General features: G+C 38.0%; 1 protein-coding gene across 1 annotated transcript in view; it reads right to left on the reverse strand.

The window, feature by feature from the left end:
- The window catches only part of AsnRS (asparagine--tRNA ligase), a 384,567-nt gene that overhangs the window by 227,998 nt on the left and 131,536 nt on the right, over positions 1-25,033 (reverse strand). The window contains exon 8 of the mRNA XM_090368498.1: positions 2,110-2,196. Coding sequence (XP_090224624.1) covers positions 2,110-2,196 — 87 coding nt within the window. The remainder of the gene's footprint in view (positions 1-2,109; positions 2,197-25,033) is intronic.

A 25,033-nucleotide genomic window follows, 5' to 3' on the forward strand; every position in this document is an offset into this window, starting at 1 on the left:
GACTACACCTTTAATAAAAAAGCACTGATGACAAGTGATATTTTTGAATGGATATTAAACTAGACAAGTGTATAAAAAAAAAAAAGAAAAATTGTGTTGATTATTGACAACTGTCCGGCACATCCTGCCAGCATTTCTGCCAAACTTAAAAGTGCGAAGTTGTTGTTTTTACCACCAAATGTAATGTCAAAACTCCAGCCAATGGACCAAGGCATTATTAAAAATTTTAAATTTCATTATTGAAGAAAATAGTAATGAAGATTGCAATGTGTTATCAGAAAATAGAAACTTGGAGGTTACAATTAACCTTAGAGATTGCATCTCTGAACTGGCAAGAGCTGGACAAACGATGTCACTGAATGCAGAAGTCAAACAATAACGGGACGAACAAGATGAACTGCCCCTTTCACAACTGAAAAACGTCTTGACATTATTAGAGTTGTCCGGAAACATCAAAAATGAAATAACACTGGGTGGTTATGTTTATGTAGATTAAGATCTGGCTACAACAGAACATCCAAAGGAAGATGAAATACTGCTGAACAGTGTTAGAGGCGATCATGATCATGAAGAAATTAACGATGATGCTGAAGACGCATCAGAACAACCAGTAGAAAAGCCAACTCATGAAGAAATGGTTCACACTTTTAAAATGGTTCGTCTGGGTCTACAGTTTTGTGAAATGTTCATGATAATGTTTTTAATGTTCTGAATAAATGTGAGGTTTCTTTGAGAATCAGACATTTTTTATTTGTACTGTGCAAACAAAAATTGTGTAAACATAATTTAAATAAGTTATGTTTTTGAAATAAAATACTTTAAAAATAAATGTAGATTCATTTTCTAATTAGATAATTTCTAATAAAAAAGATAGACTAAAGTAAAGAAAGCCCACACAAGAAGCATGCAAAAGTTCGATGAAATTTACTGGTAAAAGCACCTTGCCATAACGGCATTTGTATTGTTGCTCACTCGGTAAACAGATGGTGGGTTATCGGTCTGAAGTAGAAGTTGAATCCCACGGGAGCTTGAAACTCTCCCAAAGTGGAGGGGGATAACCTGACCTTATGGAGGTGGGAGCTGAGTCAACAATGATCAAGCAGTTGAAAATTTTAGCGTTAATGAAGTTACTCAGTAGAAGTGGCAAATAATGCAAGAAATGAAGCTTATACAACATCAGAGGGGGAAAAAAAAAAAAGCCAGCACTTCCCATTTCACCTATCTATCTCCTGTAAGAGTTCTTCCTTGAATTTTTTCAAGCTACCTATCTTCACAACACCAAATGGGTGTTAGAAAAACATAAAAAAGGAAATTTTCTGTTAATGTTTATGAACAAAGTGATGGCTAAAATTCCTGAAAATGTTCCTGACTGTAAGTTCAAATGACTACAATGTTGTAGACATACCTTTCCTAAAATATAGAGGCAAGATGAACTTATTCCAGGAAAACATTTTTAAAATATTCTATAAATATTTCTGCTTGCTACCAGGATTGTTTCGAACTGGCTTTCTTTCTTTATTTTAAGATAATGGTACTTTGATTATTAGTTTATTTTAGGATATTAATTTTGTGCTGCTGGATTTTTTCATTGAAAAGGCCTCTGGAGTCAGGAACTCCAATTCATCTTTAATGCTACTAAATAACATTGACTCGAATCTGTAAAATGTCTTTATATTATTGAATTTTATTCTTGTTATACAACATTTATTTTATTTTGTTTTAATATTTTAACATATAGTTATACAATCAGTACGTATGTATTTTATTTTATTTTATCATAATAAAGATGTTTTACAGATTCAAGTCAGTGTTATTTAGTAGCATTACAGAGGAATTGCTGGATTATTTTGTTTGGCTAGCAAAATTTATGAATTCTTCCTTTTCTATTTTCAGACCTGAGAACACATTCCAATGTGAATAATTTGATCTGGCAGATTAAATCTTTTGCATGAATTTTAAGGATTAACTAAAAAAAAAAATAAAATAAAATATAGTATTTTAATTTGGTTATAAGATTAAAGTAGTAATTTGTTCCCATTAAAAGAAAAAAAAAAAAAACAGATACTTCAAAAATAACAAAAAACAAATAATGTAGTAATAATGACTCACCTCATTGAGGACAGAATCTGCACCACCAGGTGGGGATTCACCTATAAGCTCCCAGTAGTCACAATGTAATTCATGACCGCCTGGAGCCTGAAATTCAAAGTTCGGATTTCATTACTGATAAAAGCATACAACACATTTACATTTCTTGCCAAAATCAGTATTATGGATTAAAAGGGAGTAAATTTCTTTTCTCAAATTATAAAAAACAGAAATTCATGCTGTGATAAAAATCAGCATACGACTACATCGTTAAAATAATAACAAGGCATTATTCTTTGCATGATAATCAAAAACTATTTAACCCTCCTTTGTTCGCATTTTGGTTACACTTATTGTGTTCAGGTCAATATGACCCGAGTGTCTATGGGTGTCGTTTTATTGGCATTAAATTATTATGGCAGTAATGTGTTTACTAAATAATAAAAGAAATAAGAATATATGTAGCATTTATGTACCAAAAGTTTGTTTATGAATGGCAGTAATGGATAAACAATTGTTACACATATCTGAAAAACATAGTAGTTATATCATACATTTAGTTTTTTAATCTTGGCAGTAGTAATATACCTGAGCTTTACATACGTATTTTGAGCAATTACAACATAGTACATTGGTTTTGTTGTCATTTGAAGAGGGACAAAAATTACATCTTTTAAGCTTATGTGGTCGGCTGTTCCCTTGCTTTGGCAGTGCTGGTTGATGGTCGTGGCCTTCTAACCATTTCAGCAGCAGAAATATTTCGAGGAAGGTGTTTTCTTTCTTGTAGTAAGAAAGCATTCAAGGAATTACCCAGTTCTTCAAGAAATATTCGACGTTTTGTAAGTTTGCCAGCATTCCAGGTTGGATTTACTTCGCACCACACAACATAGGTGTTGTAAGCAGAAACGTCCATATTATAAAAGATAGACTGGCCATCTTTTTGTTTGTCGTCTGCATGTGTATGTTATAACCAACTTGTCTGAAGTATCCACAGCACCTTTGGTTTTATTGTAATCTAAAATCTTAAACGGCTTTTTATGATCTTTATTACACACACCGGAATCGTGTTGGAAGGTGCTCATGAGTGTCACATTTTTATTCTGTTTCAGAATATAAGAAACTACTGTTGTGTTATTGCTGAAGTAGAACTTTGAAGAAAGGACTTCCTTCCTGTTGCAGACCAATTCGGTTGGCAGTTCAGGCTTGTTTTTTCGAATAGTGCCAAGCATGGTAATATTTCTTTTTAACAGCATCTGCCCCAGTTCGCAAGATGTAAAAAAATTATTACACGTTACGTTTTGCCCTTTTAGACCATAAGTAAGATCTCGCACAACTCTTTTACCTTGGCCTTTTTCTGGAGGTTCACCTTTTTTTCTGAGGTATACTTGCATGTTATATGCATAAGCATTTACAGACTCACATAGAGTCCAAATCTTGATTCCGTATTTGGCTGGCTTGTTGGCTATATACTGCCTAAATGGGCAATGGCCTCTAAAAGGTACCAGTTGCTCATCTATTATTACATTTTTGTTAGCATTATAGACCGTAGGTAGAATTGCAACCCATTCATCCCACAAGTCCCATATGGCAGCTAATTTATCAGTCTAGCGCCGTTGTGATCAGGTTCCTTTGTCGTCAAAGGAAATTATTCGCAAAATTACATGGAATCGTTGTAGGGACATCATTGCCCTGAATATATGGCAGCCTACATTTCCATCCCATAGGCTGGAGGTTGCCTCCCCATGAGATTTATACACTCCAGCTAAAAGCAGTAGGCTGAAATATGCTTCTAATTCAACTACTGTTAGTTTTTGCAACTGGTCACCATAAATTCTTTTTTCTTTTAAATTTGACATCTTCAAAATTAAGTTTACAATTTTTGACATAAAAAATAAGCATTAGGAGGATTTTATATCGTATATTCTAGACATAGTGTACCTTGTTGGTCCAGGATTCAATGTAATAATATTTTCTGACAAAAATCTTCCTTGTTGATTAGGTGTGTTGCAGTTCCACACTATATTGCCATTTTTTTTGAGGTTACATAATTAGCCACAACAGCTTTGTCTGAAATCGTAGGTTCCACTTCTTCATCATCTGATTCACTATGCATCTCTGCTTCAGACAAATGGTCCTCTACTTCAGAAGACTATTATTACCATAAGAAGCATAGAAAAGATTTTCAATTTCACTGTCCGTCAATGATCTCTTAGTACACAATTTCTTAGTCTTCAAGAATTTATTCCTACTGTTGTCTCTTAGAGTAGCACCAAGCTTGATGTTTACCAAGAAACTGACACACAAGTGCACACTGGCAGATATATGCGAGAAGGCACAAACAAGCCCCCACCAGCGTCAACAGGCATCAACTTGTTGTTCACCGTGTGCACATAATGTGCATGTTGAAACTTGTTCAAGAAACGTGGTAATGCAAGTTATTTCTATGAAAATAAAATAAAATAAAACAAAACTAATAAAATACAATCATTTATGATAATAATTCACTTCTCATTTTAACAAAACTGATCATTGGGTCATGTTGACCCGAGCACAATAAGTGTAACAATTACATTTATAAAATAAACAAAAAAACTGTAAAATTTTTTTGTCAATCTAGGTTTGTTTGTTTGTTATTTGGTTTTTAGGAGCATTAGCAACTAAGGCCATATTGCTCCAGGGATATGCGGTGGCCATTCCCTGACCTTTCCGCATCCTCCGTATTTGGTGGTGACGGGCTCGAACCCCGGTTTAATCAAGACGCGTGTGCTACGCACTGCTGCTCCTTCCCACCTGGCTACGGAGGCGCCTTGTCAATCTAGGTACACCGTTATTAGGGTAAATTAGTAAAAGTCATAGAGCAGCATCAGATTATTCAAATAAATATAGGATTTATTGGCAATAAAAGAAGGTGACCGGGTCATATTGACCCGAACACAATAGGAGGGTTAACACAGCACTGGGCACAAGGGACTTCAGGTGCTTCTCAATAACAAGTTCTGCATGTTAATTGCTGGTTCAAGATTAATGCCTGAAAGTTTCTCTACCTTCCTAAATATAGATCTAGTTACATCAAGTTGTTTTTGAAGTAATATTTTTATTTATTTTTATTTTTTGGGGGGAAAGACCTGAGGGGTATCATCATCAACTTGTTTTAGTAACCTGTTGTGCTTAATAGGCTGGTTTATATTCAATTGTGCAATGAATGTTTGCAGGTCTAGTTGAAGGTTATCCATCAGTTACATTGTGTAATTTTGTAAATATAGCATCATCTTAGTCTGAAAGGAACATTTCAGGAATTTAGAAGGGTAATTAGCTGAATACATGATAGCTTTTGTTTTCTGCAACTTTTCTTGAAATATTTATGTATTGAGTTTCATGAAGTGAATAAGTGCTCTGCTTTTTTTTAAATCTAAAACTATAGAATATACTAATAGGCTATTCAAATTATTTTAATTTTTGTTCGAGTCCAGAGACTTTTTCAAGCAGTAAGCAAAAACAGAATTCTAAGCAAAGAAAAAATGTGGACGTGTAAATTCAAAATTTTGCACACTTGGTTTTAAACACTTTATCAAGTTGAAAATGGAAATAACCAATAGTATGTAACTATATATAGATTTTTTAAAATATTTATACACATAATACATAAGATGAAATGTATGCAAGTCTCAATTTGAAATTTCTCACATTTAATATTTTTATTAACTCATATGGAAGTCCCTAATAGTTTTAACACTTATACTTTATATTTATATTGCAAAATTAAAACTAGAACTAAAAACAGGAATATTTTCAGCAGAATTAATAAAAATTTCCTTTATATTTCATCTGATATACATAAAACGTAAGCAAAAATATGTGTGCTTGCGTAATTTTCAAATTTTGTGCACTTACCGATTTTATACTCTAAAATGGAAGGGCCTAATAGTTTCCCATTTATACTTTTTATTTATTTATTATTATTTTTTTTAAAGCAAAATTAATAAAAGCAGAATTCTGCTTTCTACATGTAATATAGAAGTTAAAATAAGAGCACAGAATTTAATTTTTAAATTTCACACCCTTATCAATTTTATAAACTGGAAAATGTAATCAAGTAAATTATCATGCTTATACATATTTTATGTTTATGAGTTTTTTCTTATTTCGAATAGAGCTAATAAAAGTTTTGTATTAGTAAAATACATATAAAAATGCAAGGTTTTTTTTAATTTGAAATTTTTTAATTAAACAATAAAAAAGTAAAAATAAAAATTAATACAAACCATTCACAAAAAGTCAAGAATTGGTATACTAAAACTGTCAGATCCAATGCACTCTTTTTTTGTCCCTATTTGAGGCATGTGTGCTGCCAGGTTTATTTTATTTTATTATTTTTTTTTTTTTTGTGTGGCAAAGGGAATTTAATATTTTAATACCTGCCAACTTCTGACTTTTGAAAAGCCCGAGATTAGATAACTGTACGCAGGGGATTTTTAGGGAAACGCAAGAAACTCAAAGAGAGCTTAGTACAACAGGCTGTCTTCTCACATCATGGATAGGAACAGGACGTTGCCTCCAAGTGTTTAAAGAATCATAATTGCTAACAGACATATCACATATAATAGACATATCCACACATATCACACAAGTCACAAAATACACACACCTAGACAATATATGACTGACAATGCAGAAATGCTCAACACAGATATCTGAGGCTGAGTATAAGGGAATCTTGATATACAGTACCATAATAACGATACGAACTTACATGTGCTTTCTAAACACACACTGATCAAAAAAAAAAAAAAAACTTTTATCCAGTATAATTGGTCTACCTTTGATCAAATAACAATACATGTGCAGTGCAGCATGGATCCTTTAAAGTGTTTTAGTGCATTTTGGTCTAATTGTAACCATTCTTCCAAGAAAATATGACGCAGCTATGATAAAGTTGAAGGTTGGTTTGTTTGTTATTTGGTTTTTAGGAGCATTAGCAACTAAGGCCATATTGCTCCGGGGATATGCGGTGGTCATTCCCTGACCTTTCCGCATCCTCCATATTTGGTGGTCACGGGCTCGAACCCCAGTCTAATCAAGAAGCGTGTGTTACGCACTGCTGCTCCTGCCCACCTGGCTACGGAGGCGCCAAGTTGAAGGAAGATGACTTTGTTGCAGAATAGCTCTCTCCAGAATACTCCACACATTTGCCATAGGACTGAGATCAGGTGAATGTGGGAGTCAGGGTAGTGGAAATCTGTGTAATGTTCTCTAAACCATCCTTGCACGATTCTGGTAGGACGAGCTGTTGCATTGTCATCACGTTTGGGATAAAAGTGTAAAACTACAGGGGGCACAGTAGATCTGATACAAAATTCAGATAATTTCTGGATGACATTCAACCTTCCACCAGTATTAATGACCAAATCTGGGCCAACAAAACATTCCCCATACCATGATACCACCTCCAGATGCTTGGGCTGTCTTAACAAGACAAGCAGGTTCCCTTGCTTTATGAAGTTCTTACTACGATCTTTGGCTACCATCAGTGCAAAACAAAGTTTATCATGATTCATCTGACCACAAATTTCTTCCACTTTACAAATGTCCAATCACCACTGTAAGCAGATTATTCAGTTTTTGTTTAAAACAAGTGGCTTCCAAACAGGCAGGCAACTGCAATATTCAATTTGTTAAATGCCATGCATATGGTACAATTGAAATAAGGCAGTTCTGGGCTTGATTGAATTCAGATGTTATTTGCTGTACACTCAATGTCATATTTTTTTTCCATGCAGTTCTCCTTTAAGTACAATTGCTTCACACTTGCAGTATTTATTTTCTGCCACTTTTACACCATTGAGACAAGGAAGAACCACTTGCTATCCAGTTATTAAAAAACTTTTGAGAAACCAGTTATGTCTTAAGTTTCTCAAATCATGACTCCTGCTAAACGTACTAATGTACCACACAATAAGACCATTTCCAAAGTCTGTAGATCACACAATTTCCCCATTCGGGCTTCAGATTGCTGTAGTCTTTTTTATACTCAAAGATGCTTCATCATCACCCCCACATCAGTTTTATTTGCATTTATTCACATTTCTCCTGCTGTGACTGTCAAAATAAAGGTTCATACTTTTTTAGTATTAACAGTGGCAAGCGATGCAAGAAAGCTTATATAATGGCATCAGCCAAAAAATAAATAAATGTAAAAACAAACCGCACTTCACCTATTCCCTACAACAGGTTGTCTAGTTCTTCCTTAAATTTATTCAAACTATTCACTTCCAACAACAACAATGGATAGAAGCATGTTAGAGCAGTCAACCAACCATTGGCTGAAAGCAAACTTCTGCACATGTATTCTGCAACCACCCTTCTTTAATTTGAATTTATGCCCCCTCGTGTGCAATGCACAGTCTGAATCCCATTAGCACTGACTTTGCACAAGCCATTCAAAGCCTTGAACACCTCAATCAGATAAGCTTGCAGGTGCCTAGTCTCCTGATAAGCCTTCATCAATATCAATATCAGAACTGAAGCCTTTCTTGGTAAGAGCACCCATTTCTTCCCCTCACCAACTGCTCTTCTCTTCCAGATATATGCTGGTACCTAACCATGGCCTTATACACTGTAATAGTATCATAACCTCCCCCACTGCTGGCAAAATTTCTGTATATCATTGACAAAACCACATGATCTGATCTGGCAGTCTGTCCACATTGCTCAGAGAACTTCATCGCTAATTACACAATAACCACGAAGTCTTTTGCAACCTCCACTGTTCTGAGTGTGGATACCACACAGCTGGTACATTAATCTGGGATTACTCTTCCCCTTATGGAGTACCTTCCATTTGCCAATATTAAACTTTAATTGCCACTTTTCAGCCCATCTGACCAATTTGTCTATATCTTACCACAATAGCATTTTCTGATTTTTTTTTTTTTTTTTTTTATGTGAACCCCATACACGAGAGGTATTAGAACCTATAGTACTTAGTACCGTGCTTGGGTTTGAGGTTAAGAAGATGAAAGAAGATATTTGTTGACATTCGACTTGAACTTCTGTAGATTGTAATTTTCAGGAAATACGTATGAAGGAAGGTTGTTCCAGAAAACGGCAGTTGAATGAATAAATGAGGAAGATGAAAAGTTGGTTCTGTGGGTATGAAGTTCGACAGTAAATGGATGTTGGCTGGTGGCGGCACGTGTTCGGACTGTTTTGAAAGAGAGAGCAGGAATTATAGAAGCCAATTCAGAAGAACAGTGCCCATGGAAGTATCTGTAGAAGAGGCATGCAGCAGAAACAGTGCGTCTATGAGAAAGTGAGTGGAGAGACTCTGTTAGAGATGAATCATTAATTAACCTAACTGCCCTCTTCTGAATGGAATCAAGAAGCCTGAGAGAGGTTTTGGGGGAACCACCACCCCAGATGTGGGAACAAAATTCCATGGGATTGGCAGGGCGGATTTGCGATCTATACAGAGTGAGCAGCTGTTTGGAAGAAAAGTAACGTTGAGAGCGAAAGAGAAAACCAAGTTTTTAAGATGAAGAGGAAACAATATTTGTAATGTGCTTGTCCCAAGAGAGAGATTAGAAGTCAGGGTAATCCCCAAAAGAGATATATCATTTTGCCTAGAAATCTGAGTGTCACTAAAGATAAGCATAGGAGTAGAAGAATCCTTTTTGCGAGATATAAGACAAGACTGAGTTTTAGAATGGTTGAAATTAACTAAGTTGTCTTTGCCCCACTGGAGAATTACCTGAAGATCAGCATTTAAGGAATTGGTAGCAGATTTTCGAGAAGTTGAAGCTGATTGAGCAGGACAAGGTTTCTCAAAATGGAAAGTTGAATGCAATGTGCTATCATCGGCAAAACTATGGATAGGATTTCCAGTCAATGGAAGAAGGCCATTGATATACAAGAGGAAAAGAGTGGGGGAAAGAACTGAACCTTGGGGGACACCGGCAAAGGAAACTGGATAACCAATTACTAAAAACAGTTGGCAAACCATAAGATGGAAGCTTGTTTAGAAGACCTTTATGCCAAACACGATCAAAAACCTTTGAGATGTCAAGACCAACTACTTGTGTTTCACCGAACCTTTCCATTGAATTAGTCCATAAATGGATAACATAAGCCAGAATATCTCCAGTGGATCGACACTGACGGAATCCATACTGGTGATCGTTGATCAGAGGGAAGGTTTCTAGGTAGTTTAAGAGTTGGCGGTTAATTGATTTCTCCATTACTTTAGAAAGAGTAGAAGTAATTGCAATGGGACGATAATTGGATGGGAGGGATTTGTCACCCTTTTTAGGAACTGGCTGGATATGAGCAAATTTCCAAGCAGAAGGGAAAAACACCTTTGGAATAAGAAAGTGAAAAAAGGCGGCAAAGAATAGGAGTAAGTTCAGGAGCACAGGTTTTGAGAACAAATGGAGAAATACCATCAGGACCTGGAGCTTTCTTAGCATCAAGATTCATCAAAATCCTTCTGATATCCTTTTGACGGAAGACCACAGGAGGCATTGAATGGAGTGTGTTGGGAATGGTGGGAGGTGTTTTAACAAGATCATTAATACATGAACTGGAAGAAAAATGGGATGCTAGCAGGTCAGCTTTATCCTTGGCTGAAGTGGCAACAGAACCATCAGGTTTGGACAGAGGTGGGAGCAAAGATGGGCAAAAGTTGCGGCCAATAGCTTTGGCAAGAGACCAGAATTCTCGGCTACCATTAGGACAAGAAGCAAGTTTTCTACCCTTAGCCTCTTCAAACTCTAGTTTGGACTGATTAATAACTGCTTTACAATTGTTGCGAGCTTTGGTGTAGGCAGAAAATGAAACTGAAGAATTAGAAACAAGCCAATTAAGATATGCAACATTCTTCTCTTGAACAGCCTTAGCACATTTATTGGAAAACCAAGGTTTAGATAAGGGACGAGATTTTAAAGTGGAGTGTGGGATAAGGGATTCCATTCCTGCAAGAATAATTTTACTGACACGACCTGAGCAAACGTTGACATCAGAAGTTTTGAAACAGTAATCCGACCAAGGAAAAGAAGAAAAGACGTCTCGCAGGTCATCCCATTTTGCATTCTTGTAATGCCAAACAACACGTGGTTGGGAATAGCCATGAGATAAAGGTTCCACTGGAGAAGAGACAATCACCAAGTTGTGATCTAAAGTGCCTAAAGGACCTCTCACTTCGACCGTGTACTTAGAAGGGTTGTTTGTGAGAAAAAGATCAATTGTATTGGCTGTATGATTAGGATTGTCCAGTATTCTTGTAGGTAAATGAACAATCTGTGCTAGGTCATTAGTAATTGCAAAAGCCTCAGCATCTCGACCTGCTGGGTCGGTGTGACTAGAAAACGGAAGCCAGCCGGAGTTGTGAACATTAAAATCACGAAGGAAAATTACTTCACTGTTAGGAAAGTTGGACTGGAGAAAGTCAAGTTGCAAAGAGAGGAAGTCAAAGAGCTCCAAGTGATTAGTGGAGTTGGGAGAAAGGTAGAGACAACAGATGAATTTGACACAGTGAGGTAGAGAGATTTTAAGCCAGAGAAGATCAAAGAGAGGAGATTCCAAATTGCCAAGTCTCTGACAGGGAATATCAGAACGGACATATGCACAAGTACCACCTTTGAGGCGAAAGGAATCATACAGCAAATAATTTGGGCATCTGAGATGAGCAGTAGATGAATCAACCGATAACTGAGATTCTGTCAGAAAAAGTACATGGGGTTTGGCAGACTGCAAGTGGAAATGGACATCGTTGAGATTAGAATTGAGACCACGTATATTTGTGAAATGAATTAGGAAGTCCTTGGGAGGTTTAGATCTTTTTGCAGATAAGCTTGCTCTATTAGTTTGACAATTCATGGTGAATTCAATAGTAAGAAAAGTAGGTGGGACATGCTGTATGAAGTAATGAAATTTTTGGATATGGCGTACATGTGGTAAGAATATACCCAGATCCTTGACATAACATGGCCTCGACAATGCTCCCCACATACACACTACTCGGACTCCCTCCAGTCACTATCTGGCAGAGTAGAGGTAGCAAGATTATACACTAGCTGATCCGGAAGCTTCCTAGAGAGTTACCAATAGGTTCAGTCTGGTGTATTAAGTAGCGGCCGGCCTGCGAACACTGTTTTAGAGCTGTACCCTCGAAATGTAAGGAATATTGGATCTTGCCACGACGTTCATCATAACCTCAAAAGTCATCAATCATACTGCACGATGGAAGAGATGGGGAAGGGTTGACCGGAACTTAGCTCTAGAGACTAAACATGGGTTCCACCACTTCAATCCTCCAATAAGCAAAGTGGTGGTATTTCACCGGTTGATGAGAGTCATCTACCACCTAGTACTGCCTGATAACAGAGGGGCGGTGTTCCTCCATGTGGTGTGGGTGCCACACCTCGACCCCTGCTTACATTCGTTCACACCTGGGTGGTCACGATGGTGGGACTGTTTACTAACAGTCCCACCATCGTGAAGTTGCAAGCAGAGGATTTGGCTGTCACAGACCGTCCGAACTTCGTCGAAATTGGGTCCACTTGACTTGAATGTCACCCGAATATCAGTTCCATCAGCGTTTTAGACTCCCAGGTAGCAAGTACCAACCTCAAGGACCTATGATTACTATAACTATCTTGCCAATCTTCATATCATCAGCAAACTTAGACATTAAGCCTGATAAGCCTTCATCAATATCATTAACAAATACAGAAAACAACAGTGGGACCAGTATCAAACCCTGGGGTTACTCCACTAATAACATTAATCCAAGAAGAGCAGTGCCTTGAAAACTATTGTCTTCTCCCATTCAACCATTCCTTTATCCTAGCAAAAATTGCATATTAATGCCACACTGCTCCAATTTGAATAGCAGTCTTTTATGTGCAAAGGTATTAAAAGCTTTTCTGAAATCTAAGCATATGATGTTGAAAGTACATATGTTGCATCCATTTATTTTGTTACTGCGTTATAATTCCCAATTGGGTCGGTCAGACAACGTCAGCCCTTAACAAGTCCATGCAGTATAACAGTGCATTCCTGTCTACATAAGCCTGCAGGCACCTCCACAGCCAGGTGGACAAGAGCAGCAGTGCATAGCACACGCTTCTTGATTAGACTGGGGTTCGAGCTCGTGACCACCAAATGTGGAAAATGCGGAAACGTCAGGGAATGACCACCACATATCCCCGGAGTAATATGGCTTTAGTTGCTAATGCTCCTAAAAAATGAAATAACAAACAAACAAGCCTGCATTCCGCCTTTAATCAGTGACTCCATTAATTTCAATGGAACAGAAGTCAAACTAATGTATTTGTATTTACTCATATATGATCTTCTTTGAGCCCCCTCTTGGTGAATATATCTCCCCATTTTCAGTTCACAGAAACTTTCCCTGAAACCAGGGAAGATCTCATAACCATGAGTTAAGGTTTGCTTACCACTTTTGCTTCCTTTAATATAACTGCATAGTATTAGTATTGGCAATGATCACATGCTACAAGGAAGCCTATTGCCTATGCTAGTGTTTTTCAAACTTTTCTGATTGCGACCCACTTGGACAAAGCACATAATATAGTGGCCCACTAGCCCCATCCATAACTCACATTTAAAGATAGGTCATATTTTACCGCATTGAAGTGTAAAATTGTGGGCTTCACATTTATTGTCAGCCCTGAACTGATTCCAACTAAAAATTAAGTAGAATGAAAATTGGAAGTTGGGATATACTGTGAATAACACCAAGAAGTGATACAACTGTAAAGTATATAATTATTTATTCAAGGAATTAAGTGGGTAAATATGAAAAAGAACAAAATATACCAAATAAATTAATGTGAAGAATGCCACTGCTTACTTTCAGAAACCAGTAAAGGTACATCTGGTTCCAAGCTGGAGAGTTTTAATCTCATATCCGGCTCCATGTTTAGCAGATTTCTGTTCTTTGTTTTCAGACTCACAAGTGTTAAAAAACCAACTTCGCAGTTATAAGTTGAGGGGAATGGCAGTAAGTATTTCAGTGCTATGTCAGCGAGTCCAGGATATTCCGACTGTACGTGGAGCCAAAAGTCCAAACTTTTTTCCCTAAACACGAACTTCAATGACATATCTGAAGCTAGTTCGACAAGATTTTTGACAAAAGCTTCCCCTCAATGTTTTTTATATATTCCAAGCATGTAAAAGGATTCCTGATCCACTCAAATCCTGTTTCTGGTTCTGGAAAATATTTTTTGAACTGGTTGCAAAGGCCTCGTAAGTGCTCTTTCAAGTCTTTGATGATCATATCAGAAATTTTTTTGCCAGACGTCATCAAGAAATCATTCAATATAGTAAAACTCTCCAAGTCTTGTTTGTCAAGGCGTTTCTGCTATAGTTCCATTTTCATACATATTGCTCTTACTTTATCTAGAACATAAAGTATTTAGGGGCAAATACTTTATTGCATGAGCATGAGGCTAAGAGGTAGAATGACTAACATGTAGGTTAGTGCAAATGCATCATTTTAACGTAGCTATCTACCAAAGTAGTTGAATTAATTAATTAAATTGGCATCGTTTTGATTATATCTTTGGTATCCGCCGAGAATAAATAACAATAGCCTTCTCCACTGGTGAAGTGTTATTTATTCGAGCTGGTACAGTACCATGGCAACTCGTGACGGCAGTCACAATATGAGTATAACCAAAACGATGCCAATTTAAATAATTAATTCAACTACTTTGGTATATAGCTAAGTTAATGATGCATTTGCACTAACCTACATGTTTATCTCGAACATGGTGACAACCCGGACCACGTCGGGCGCATGACACAAATATAAACGTGCCAAACATAAACAGAGCTTAGCATGAAGTGACCAGCACAAACTTTTATTTTGTAATAAAATTTGCAGTCCACCAGTGGGCCATGGACTGCACTTTGAGAAAGGCTGACTTATGCTGCACCAGCCAAAAAAAATAAATAAATAAGAAGAAAAATTTAAAAAAAAATAATAATTAATAAGAGAAAAGGAAATAGCCAACCTATGCATTTCCCTCCTCCCATAGGTAACTATCCAGCTTACCTTTGTCATTTATAATGGCGAAAATTTCGTCATCATTCATTTTACTTATGCCTCTCAGAGCCTTAAACACCTCAATAAAGTCTCGTCTGAGGTGCCTAGTTTCAAAGCTGTACAACTGACATATTCAAAGTCTTTCCTCATTTGAATGTCCTTTTGCCAATCTTACCATGTGAGTTACCCATCTTTGGACACTTCAAGAAGCACGATGCCTTTCTTTAGGTGCGGTCTCCATACTTGAACACAGTATTCAAAGTGTGGTCTAACAACAGCCTTATATAATGGGATTATGACATCCTTATCTCTACTAGCAATTGTCTGAAAAATCATCGATACATCGACACCATAGGCCTTCCTTGCAACCTGTCTACAATGCGTGGAGAACTTCATGTCTGACTGTATTGTAACACCCAAGTCCCTTTCCTGCACCACGTATTTTCATTCAACCCCAAGTGTATAAGTTATTTTGGGGTTACCAATCTACAGTGTAATACCTTACACTTTGCTGGATTAAAACATAGCTGCCACTTTGCTGACCATCCCTGAAGTCTATCTCGGTCACTCTAAAGAAGCTCTGCTTGGCAGTGATCATTAACTACTCTACCAATCTTTACATCATCTGCAAATATAGGCATCCCGCCCTCTATCCCTTTATCGATGTAATTTAAGAAAATCAAAAACAACAGTAGTCCCAATACTGATCCCTAGGAAACCCCACTTCTTACATCAACCAAATTTGAGGAATAACCATTTATCACAACCCTCTGCCTCCTATCCTAAAGCTGCCCTGCTAATCATTAAGGATTTTTCCTGTGATTCCAACCTATTCCAGCTTATAAAGTAACTGCTCATGTGGGACTGAGTCAAATGCTTTGCTTAAATCCAAATAAACAATATTGAAATTATTCCCTAAATCCAGTTCATGAGTGAAACTGTCAAAAGATCTAACCAGATTTGTTAAACATAGTTTTCCCTTTACAAAACCATGCTGCATAACTTTCAAAATTCCATTTCTATCTGAATGATCCTAAATTCCACCCTTCATCATTGCCACCATGATTTTTCCTACTACTGAAGTCATAATTTCCCAGTTTACTCTTAGAACTGCCTTCATGTATTGGAGATATATTGGTACTTTTTCCAATTCAAAAGAAACAATCCCGAGTCCAGTGATCTTCTCATAATTACCATCAATGGTATTATGCTTTCAGCATTTCTTTATGACTATCATCTTAATGTTTATTAACATTAGCATTGGCATACGATGCAAGAAAGCAAACTTATGCAGCATCAGCCAGGGGGGGACCCCCTTCCATTTCACCCCTACGTTCGTTCCAAATACCTGTCCAGCTCAGCCTTAAATTTATTTAGGCTATCAACTTCCACAACAAAAGATTAAAGTCTGTTCCACCAATCAACTACCCACTGGCTAAAGGCAAACTTCTGCATTCTATCCTACAACTGTCTTTCCTCAATTTGAATTTATGCCCTCTCAGGTGACTATTCTGAGCAAGAGGAAGAATCCCATCAGCATTGAGCATTTTATTTTTATTATTATTAGCTATAAGCTGTACCAGCCAAAAAAAAATTCCCTAATTAATCTGAGTGAGAGAGAGAGAGAGAGAGAGAGAGAGTCAAAAGTAGAAGGGTATCACCAAGAAAGAGAAGAATGATGATATCCAGCTAAGGACCCTGGGTGTGCCAAGCCCATACTCACCAGATGTGAGCCCCTATCATGCTCAAACCATTCAAGGCTTTATACACCTCAATCAGATCACGTCATAGGTGCCTGTCTCCAGACACATTCATTTGCCACCTCTCAGCCCATCTGCTCAACTTTTCTAGATCCTATTGCAGCAGCTGACCATTAAGGATTTTCCCTGTCATTAGTATCCTTACCACCCTGCCAACCGAGGCTTGAAGTGGTGGAACCCATGTTTAGTCTCTAGAGCTAAGTTCCGGTCAACCCTTCCCTATCTCTTCCATCATGCAGTATGATTGATGACTTTTAAGGTTATGATGAACGTCGTGGCGAGATCCAATATTCCTTACATTTCGAGGGTACAGCTCTAAAACGGTTTTCGCAGGCCGGCCGCTAGTTAGTACACCGGACCGAACCTATTGGTAACTCTCTAGGAGGCTTCTGGATCAGCTAGTGTATAATCTTGCTACCTCTACTCTGCCAGATAGTGACTGGAGGGAGTCCGAGTAGTGTGTATGCGGGGAGCATTGTCGAGGCAACGTTATGTCAAGGATCTGGGTATATTCTTACCACATGTACGCCATATCCAAAAATTTCATTACTTCATACAGCATGTCCCACCCACTTTTCTTACTATTGAATACACCATGAATTGTCAAACTAATAGAACAAGCCTATCTGCGAAAAGATCTAAACCTCCCAAGGATTTCCTAATTCATTTCACAAATATACGTGGTCTCAATTCTAATCTCAACGATGTCCATTTCCACTTGCAGTCTGCCAAACCCCATGTACTTTTTCTGACAGAATCTCAGTTATCGGTTGATTCAACTACTGCTCATCTCAGATGCCCAAATTATTCGCTGTATGATTCCTTTCGCCTCAAAGGTGGTACTTGTGCATATGTCCGTTCTGATATTCCCTGTCAGAGACTTGGCAATTTGGAATCTACTCTCTTTGATCTTCTCTGGCTTAAAATCTCTCTACCTCATTGTGTCAAATTCATCTGTTGTCTCTACCGTTCTCCCAACTCCACTAATCACTTGGAGCTCTTTGACTTCCTCTTGTTGCAACTTGACTTTCTCCAGTCCAACTTTCCTAACAGTGAGGTAATTTTCCTTGGTGATTTTAATGTTCACAACTCCAGCTGGCTTCCGTTTTATAGTCACACCGACCCAGCAGGTCGAGATGCTGAGGCTTTTGCAATTACTAATGACCTAGCACAGATTGTTCATTTACCTACAAGAATACCGGACAATCTGAATCATACAGCCAATACGCTTGATCTTTTTCTCACAAACAACCCTTCTAAGTACACGGTCGAAGTGAGAGGTCCTTTAGGCACTTCAGATCACAACTTGGTGATTGTCTCTTCTCCAATGGAACCTTTATCTCATGGCTATTCCCAACCTCGTGTTGTTTGGTATTACAAGAATGCAAAATGGGATGACCTGCGAGACTTCTTTTCTTCTTTTCCTTGGTCGGATTACTGTTTCAAAACTCCTGATGTCAACGTTTGCTCAGATCGTGTCAGTGAAATTATTCTTGCAGGAATGGAATCCTTTATCCCACACTCCACTTTAAAATCTCGTCCTTTATCTAAACCTTGGTTTTCCAATAAATGTGCTAAGGCTGTTCAAGAGAAGAATGTTGCATATCGTAATTGGCTTGTTTCTAATTCTTCAGTTTCATTTTCTGCCTACACCAAAGCTCGCAACAATTGTAAAGCAGTTATTTATCAGTCCAAACTAGAGTTTGAAGAGGCTAAGAGTAGAAAACTTGCTTCTTGCCCTAATGGTAGCCGAGCATTCTGGTCTCTTGCCAAAGCTATTGGCCGCAATTTTTGCCCATCTCTGCTCCCACCTCTGTCCAAACCAGATGGTTCTGTTGTCACTTCAGCCAAGGATAAAGCTGACCTGCTAGCATCCCATTTTTCTTCCAGCTCATGTATTAATGAACTTGGTAAAACACCTCCCACCATTCCCAACACGGTCCATTCAATGCCTCCTGTGGTCTTCCGTCAAAAGGATATCAGAAGGATTTTGATGAATCTTGATGCTAAGAAAGCTCCAGGTCCTGATGGTATTTCTCCACTTGTTCTCAAAATCTGTGCTCCTGAACTTACTCCTATTTTTTGCCGCCTTTTTTCACTTTCTTATTCCAAAGGTGTTTTTCCTTCTGATTGGAAATTTGCTCATATCCAGCCAGTTCCTAAAAAGGGTGACAAATCCCTCTCATCCAATTATCGTCCCATTGCAATTACTTCTACTCTTTCTAAAGTAATGGAGAAATCAATTAACTGCCAACTCTTAAACTACCTAGAAACCTTCCGTCTGATCAACAATCGCCAGTATGGATTCCGTCAGTGTCGATCCACTGGTGATATTCTGGCTTATGTTACCCATTTATGGACTACTTCAATGGAAAGGTTTGGTGAAACACAAGTAGTTGCTCTTGACATCTCAAAGGCTTTCGATCGTGTTTGGCATAAAGGTCTTCTAAACAAGCTTCCATCTTATGGTTTGCCAACTGTTTTTAGTAATTGGTTATCCAGTTTTCTCTCTGATCGCTCACTGAGGGTGATGGTAGATGGCTCTCTGTCTTCTAACTCCTCCACTAATGCCGGTGTCCCCTAAGGTTCAGTTCTTTCCCCCACTCTTTTCCTCTTGTATATCAATGACCTTCTTCCATTGACTGGAAATCCTATCCATAGTTTTGCCGATGATAGCACATTGCATTCAACTTTCCATTTTGAGAAACCTTGTCCTGCTCAATCAGCTTCAACTTCTCGAAAATCTGCTACCAATTCCTTAAATGTCGATCTTCAACTAATTCTCCAGTGGGACAAAGACAACTTAGTTAATTTCAACCATTCTAAAACTCAGTCTTGTCTTATATCTCGCAAAAAGGATTCTTCTACTCCTATGCTTATCTTTAGTGACACTCCGATTTCTAGGCAAAATGATATATCTCTTTTGGGGATTACCCTGACTTCTAATCTCTCTTGGCACAAGCACATTACAAATATTGCTTCCTCTGCATCTAAAAAACTTGGTTTTCTCTTTCGCTCTCGGCGTTACTTTTCTTCCAAACAGCTGCTCACTCTGTATAAATAGCAAATCCGCCCTGCCATGGAATATTGTTCCCACATTTGGGGTGGTGCCCCCAAAACCTCTCTCAGGCTTGTTGATTCCATTCAGAAGAGGGCAGTTAGGTTAATTAATGATCCATCTCTAACAGAGTCTCTCCACTCGCTTTCTCATAGACGTACTGTTTCTGCTGCATGCCTCTTCTACAAATATTTCCATGATCACTGTTCTTCTGAATTGGCTTCTATAATTCCCGCTCTCTCTTTCAAAACAGTCCGAACACGTGCCGCCACCAGCCATCATCCATTTACTGTCCAACTTCAAACCCACAACAGAACCAACTTTTCATCTTCCTCATTTATTCATTCAACTGCCGTTTTCTGGAACAACCTTCCTTCATATGTATTTCCTGAAAATTACAATCTACAGAAGTTCAAGTCCAATATCAACAAATATCTTCTTTCGTCTTCTCAACCTCCAACCCAAGCACGGTACTAAGTACTATAGGTTCTAATACCTCTCGTGTTTGGGGTTCACAAAATAAAAAAAAAAAAAACCCTTCGTATTGTCTGCAAACTTGGACATTAAGCCTGACATACCATCATCAATATCATTTATAAATAGAGAAAACAACAATGGATTCAACATTGAAACCTGAGGGACACCACTAATAACATTAGTCCACGAAGAGCAGTATCCATTGATTACCACTCTGTCTTCAACCATCCCTTTATCCATAGTAGCAATTTGTCTCCAATGCCACACTGTTCCAATTTGTGCAGGAGTCTTCCATGTGCAACAATATCAAAAGCCTTTCTAAGATCCAAATATAAGATATCAAAGTTATTCCCTGTATCCAGTTCTTTTGTGACATCATAATATTCGATGAAACTGGTCAGACAAGACTTCCCGTCTTGTCTGACCTTGATTGAAGTCTTGTCTATATGATCCTGCAGTGCATCTTTAACCAGTTCTTCCATTAATTTCCCTGGAAAAGAAGTTAAAAGTAACAGGTCTGTAATTACTTGTGTTGCCCTTTGATCCTCTTTGTGAACTGAGGCCACATCTGCACATGTCCAGTCCATGGTTACCTTCCCTGAATCCAAGGAAGCTCTCATAATTATGGCTTAGGGTATGCTTACTTTCTTTGCTGCCTCCTTTAATATAACTACATAGACCACATCCACCCCAGGTGCCTTCTTTATGTTTATCCTCAACAATTTCTCCTCCACTTTCCTCTCAGTTATACAAAATTATCTAGCTCACTGAAAGAGTTTAATTCACCTCTAACATTCCCCTCCCTGAAAATCAATGATATTTGTTAAAGATATTCATGAAGGTATATCATGCTTAATGTATAAGTTTACAGATAAAAAGGTTGGCAGGGTTGTTAATGACAGTAGTGGCAGTGTGCTACTGCAACAAGATCTAGAAAAGTTAGGCAGATGGGCTGAGAAGTGGTAACTGAAGTTTAATTAACAAATGTAAAGTACTGCATCTGGGTAGAAGTAACTCCACAGTAACATACCAACTGTGTGGTACATTTAGGATGGTAGAAAATGAAAAAGGCATGGCAGTAATATTGTGCAGTCAGATATTAAGTTTCATGAGCACTGCAGACAGGCTGCTAAAACAGTTCATGGGGTATTGCCAATGATATACAGGAATTTTGCTAGCAGGAAAAAGAGGTAATTATTCATTTGTTAAGGCAATGGTCAGGCCACACCTTGAGTACCGCGTACAGGTCTGGAGACCTCATTTTAGGAAAGATGTAGAGTTGCTAGAATGAGTACAGAGAAGGGCAACACGACTGGTGAACGGAACAATGGGGTGCTCTTCCAAGAGTGGCTTAAGTTCTTCAAGCTGCAGCATCTGGAGACTAGGCACCTGCGAGGCAATCTGATTGAGGTCTACAAGGCCTTGAATGTGTTCAGCATGATGGGATTCTTCCTCTTGCGTAGATTACCTGAGAGGTAACAAATTCAAATTGAGGAAAGAGTTATAGAATAAATGTGCAAAATACGGTTTTAGGCCAGTGGGTTGTTGATTGCTGGAACAAACTTCCATCTGCTGTTGTGGAAGTTGATTGCTTAAATAAATTCAAAGAACTGAATAAATGTGTAGAGGGAATGAATGTGTGAATTTTTTTTTTTTTTAAATTTTTTATCTTTAAATCTATTCTCAGTACTCTATTCCTAAGAGAGTATGGTATACTGTCATTTTTAACTTTTATCTCACAGTAATTCAATGCAAACTGGGGTACTATTTCAATCCTATTTTTACCTTCAGCTTTGCCTTTAGCCAGAGGTAGTTGGTTGGTGGAACAGACTTCCATCCCTTGTTGTGGATGTTAATAGCCTAAATAAATTCAAGGCTCAGCTGGACAGGTATTTCAAACGAATGGAGGGGTGAAATGGAAGTGATTTTTTTTTTTTTTGGCTGATGTTGCATAAGCTTGTTTTCTTACATCATATGCCTCTACTAATGCTATGTTTCTATTGCTGTGTATTCTATTCTGTTTATTATTTATGTTTTTTTTTTGTTTTTTTCGTTGTTATTGTTGTCCTTCGAGTTCTGCCTTACTAATATTCTACATAGAACTCTGAATTATGGCATAGGCAGTTACGCTCCTGATACATCCAAGTACTCTCACACGCTGTAACATTTCTCTATATGCCTATTACTTATCATTTCTAACTTTTATATCTCACAGCAATTCAATGCAACAACAGGGGTACTATTTCAATCCTATTTTTACCTTCAATTTGCCTAATTTTAGCATTTGCTTATAACATTCCCACTTCTGATAATTGGCAGTGGTGGCACCAGCTGTATGCTAGTTAATTTGTGCTCCTCTAAAGTTCATTAATAAAGAAGGCTTTAAGGAGTGTTGCTCAGAGAGACAGTTGCTGGGGACTTCAAGAACTGCTGGGAGGTCATGCAACAAGTAAATACATGGGCTGTGTTAGAGTAACTAAGAGCAAGAACAGGTGCATGTATACTTGCATGTACACCAATGCTAGTAGTATAGTAAATAAATTTGAAGAATTTTAAGTGCTGGCTAAGACATTCAAGGTTGAGATATCAGAGACGTTGAGATATCAGATATAAGGGATGTAGAATTGGAATTTGGGGAGTACAATGTGTACAGAAAGGATAGGAAGGGAGAAGGGATTGTGCTGTTAGTTAAGAAACACAAAATCTAAGGAAGTGCATCCAGATGACATAGATAGACAATGCAATGTTGAGTCGGTTTGGTGTTACATAAGCACTGGGAAAGCAAAAATGAGGGTAGGAGTTTGTTATAGGCCTAATGACTATAATGAGTACAATGAACAGACAAATAGAGTGAGCCAGTAAATCAGAGTGTCCTATAATGTGGGATTTTAAATTCCCAGATATAGACTGGAACTTGTGGGTTGGTCACTTGCACACTAGCAAAGCTTTTGTGGATTTATTCGATGATTGTTTTCTGCAGCAGCATGTTACAGAGGCAACAAGAGGGAGTAACAGTCAATCTGTTATCAGCAGTGATTATTCATACATTAAGAATTTACCGATAAAGGAACCACTAGGTGGCAGTGATCACAGTGTACTGATGTGTGATTTACTTAAAGCTGTAACTACCATCAGGGGTAAAGCGAATGGTTTTTGCTTTCATAAAGGTGACTACAGTGGTCTGAGAGATTTTGTAGGTTCTGTACAGTGGGACTAACTAATAATGTTACCAAAAGCAAATTCTAAATGGGAAGCATTCAAACGCTGATGGAACTGATATACAGGTGATACTCAAGTCAATTGGACCCTATTTCGATGAAGTCCGGACGGTCTGTAACAGCCAAATCCTCTGCTTGCACCTTCATGGTGGGACTGTTGGTAATCCTGGGTATAACCTCCATGCACAAGTACATGGTGGGTGACCACCCAGGTGTGAACCAACGTAAGCAGGGGTCGAGGTATGGCACCCACACCACTGTTTATGCTCTAGAGCTAAGTTCCGGTCAACCCTTCCCTATCTCTTCCATCATGCAGTATGACTGATGACTGTTGAGGTTATGATGAACGTCGCGGCAAGATCCAATATTCCTTACATTTCGAGGGTACAGCTCTAAAACGGTGTTCGCAGGCCGGCTGCCAGTTAGTACACCGGACCGAACCTATTGGTAACTCTCTAGGAGGCTTCTGGATCAGCTAGTGTACAATCTTGCTACCTCTACTCTGCCGGTAGTGACTGGAAGGAGTCCGAGTAGTGTGTATTCGGGGAGCATTGTCGAGGCCACGTTATGTCAAGCATCTGGGTATATTCTTACCACGTGTACGCCATATCCAAAAATTTCATTACTTCATACAGCATGTCCCACCCACTTTTTCTTACTATTGAATACACCATGAATTGTCAAACTAATAAAGCAAACTTATCTGCGAAAAGATCTAAACCTCCCAAGCACTTCCTAGTCATTTCACAAATATATGTGGTCTCAATTCTAATCTTAACTATGTCCATTTCCATTTGCAGTCTGCCAAACCCCATGTACCTTTTCTGACAGAATCTCAGTTATCAGTTGATTCAACTACTGCTCATCTCAGATGCCCAAATTATTCGCTGTACGATTCCTTTCGCCTCAAAGGTGGTACTTGTGCATATCCCCCTCAAATTGCTGTAATAGTTCATGCGGTATGAAGGAAAATAGTGTTATATAGTTTATAGTTAAAAGTATAGAAAAAGAGGAAAAACAATTTTACGTGGGAAGAAACCGGGAGCGTAACTTCCCGTCCCTTAAAGAAAGGGATCCTGGTATATGATTATAGGTATTACATCGTATAGGATGTGGGAAATATACTGTAATAGAAAATAGGAAGCCGTTGATATAATTAGGATATAATATGGGTGATATACATATATATATATATACATATATATATAAGGAACGAAATCCTGGTGAACAAGAATATATAAAAAATATAAATAGGTATGCTTACCACCGGTGAATGTGAAGAAAGAAAAAGACTGAGAAGTGGAGCACATGTGTTATTTATTCGAAGCTAGTGGACGTAGGCGCCCTCTGGGTTTGGGAGTTGGTG

The sequence above is a fragment of the Mastigoproctus giganteus genome, chromosome 2 (assembly GCF_048544385.1).
Source record: "Mastigoproctus giganteus isolate SK-2022 chromosome 2, ASM4854438v1, whole genome shotgun sequence".
Taxonomy (NCBI): Eukaryota; Metazoa; Arthropoda; class Arachnida; order Uropygi; family Thelyphonidae; genus Mastigoproctus; species Mastigoproctus giganteus.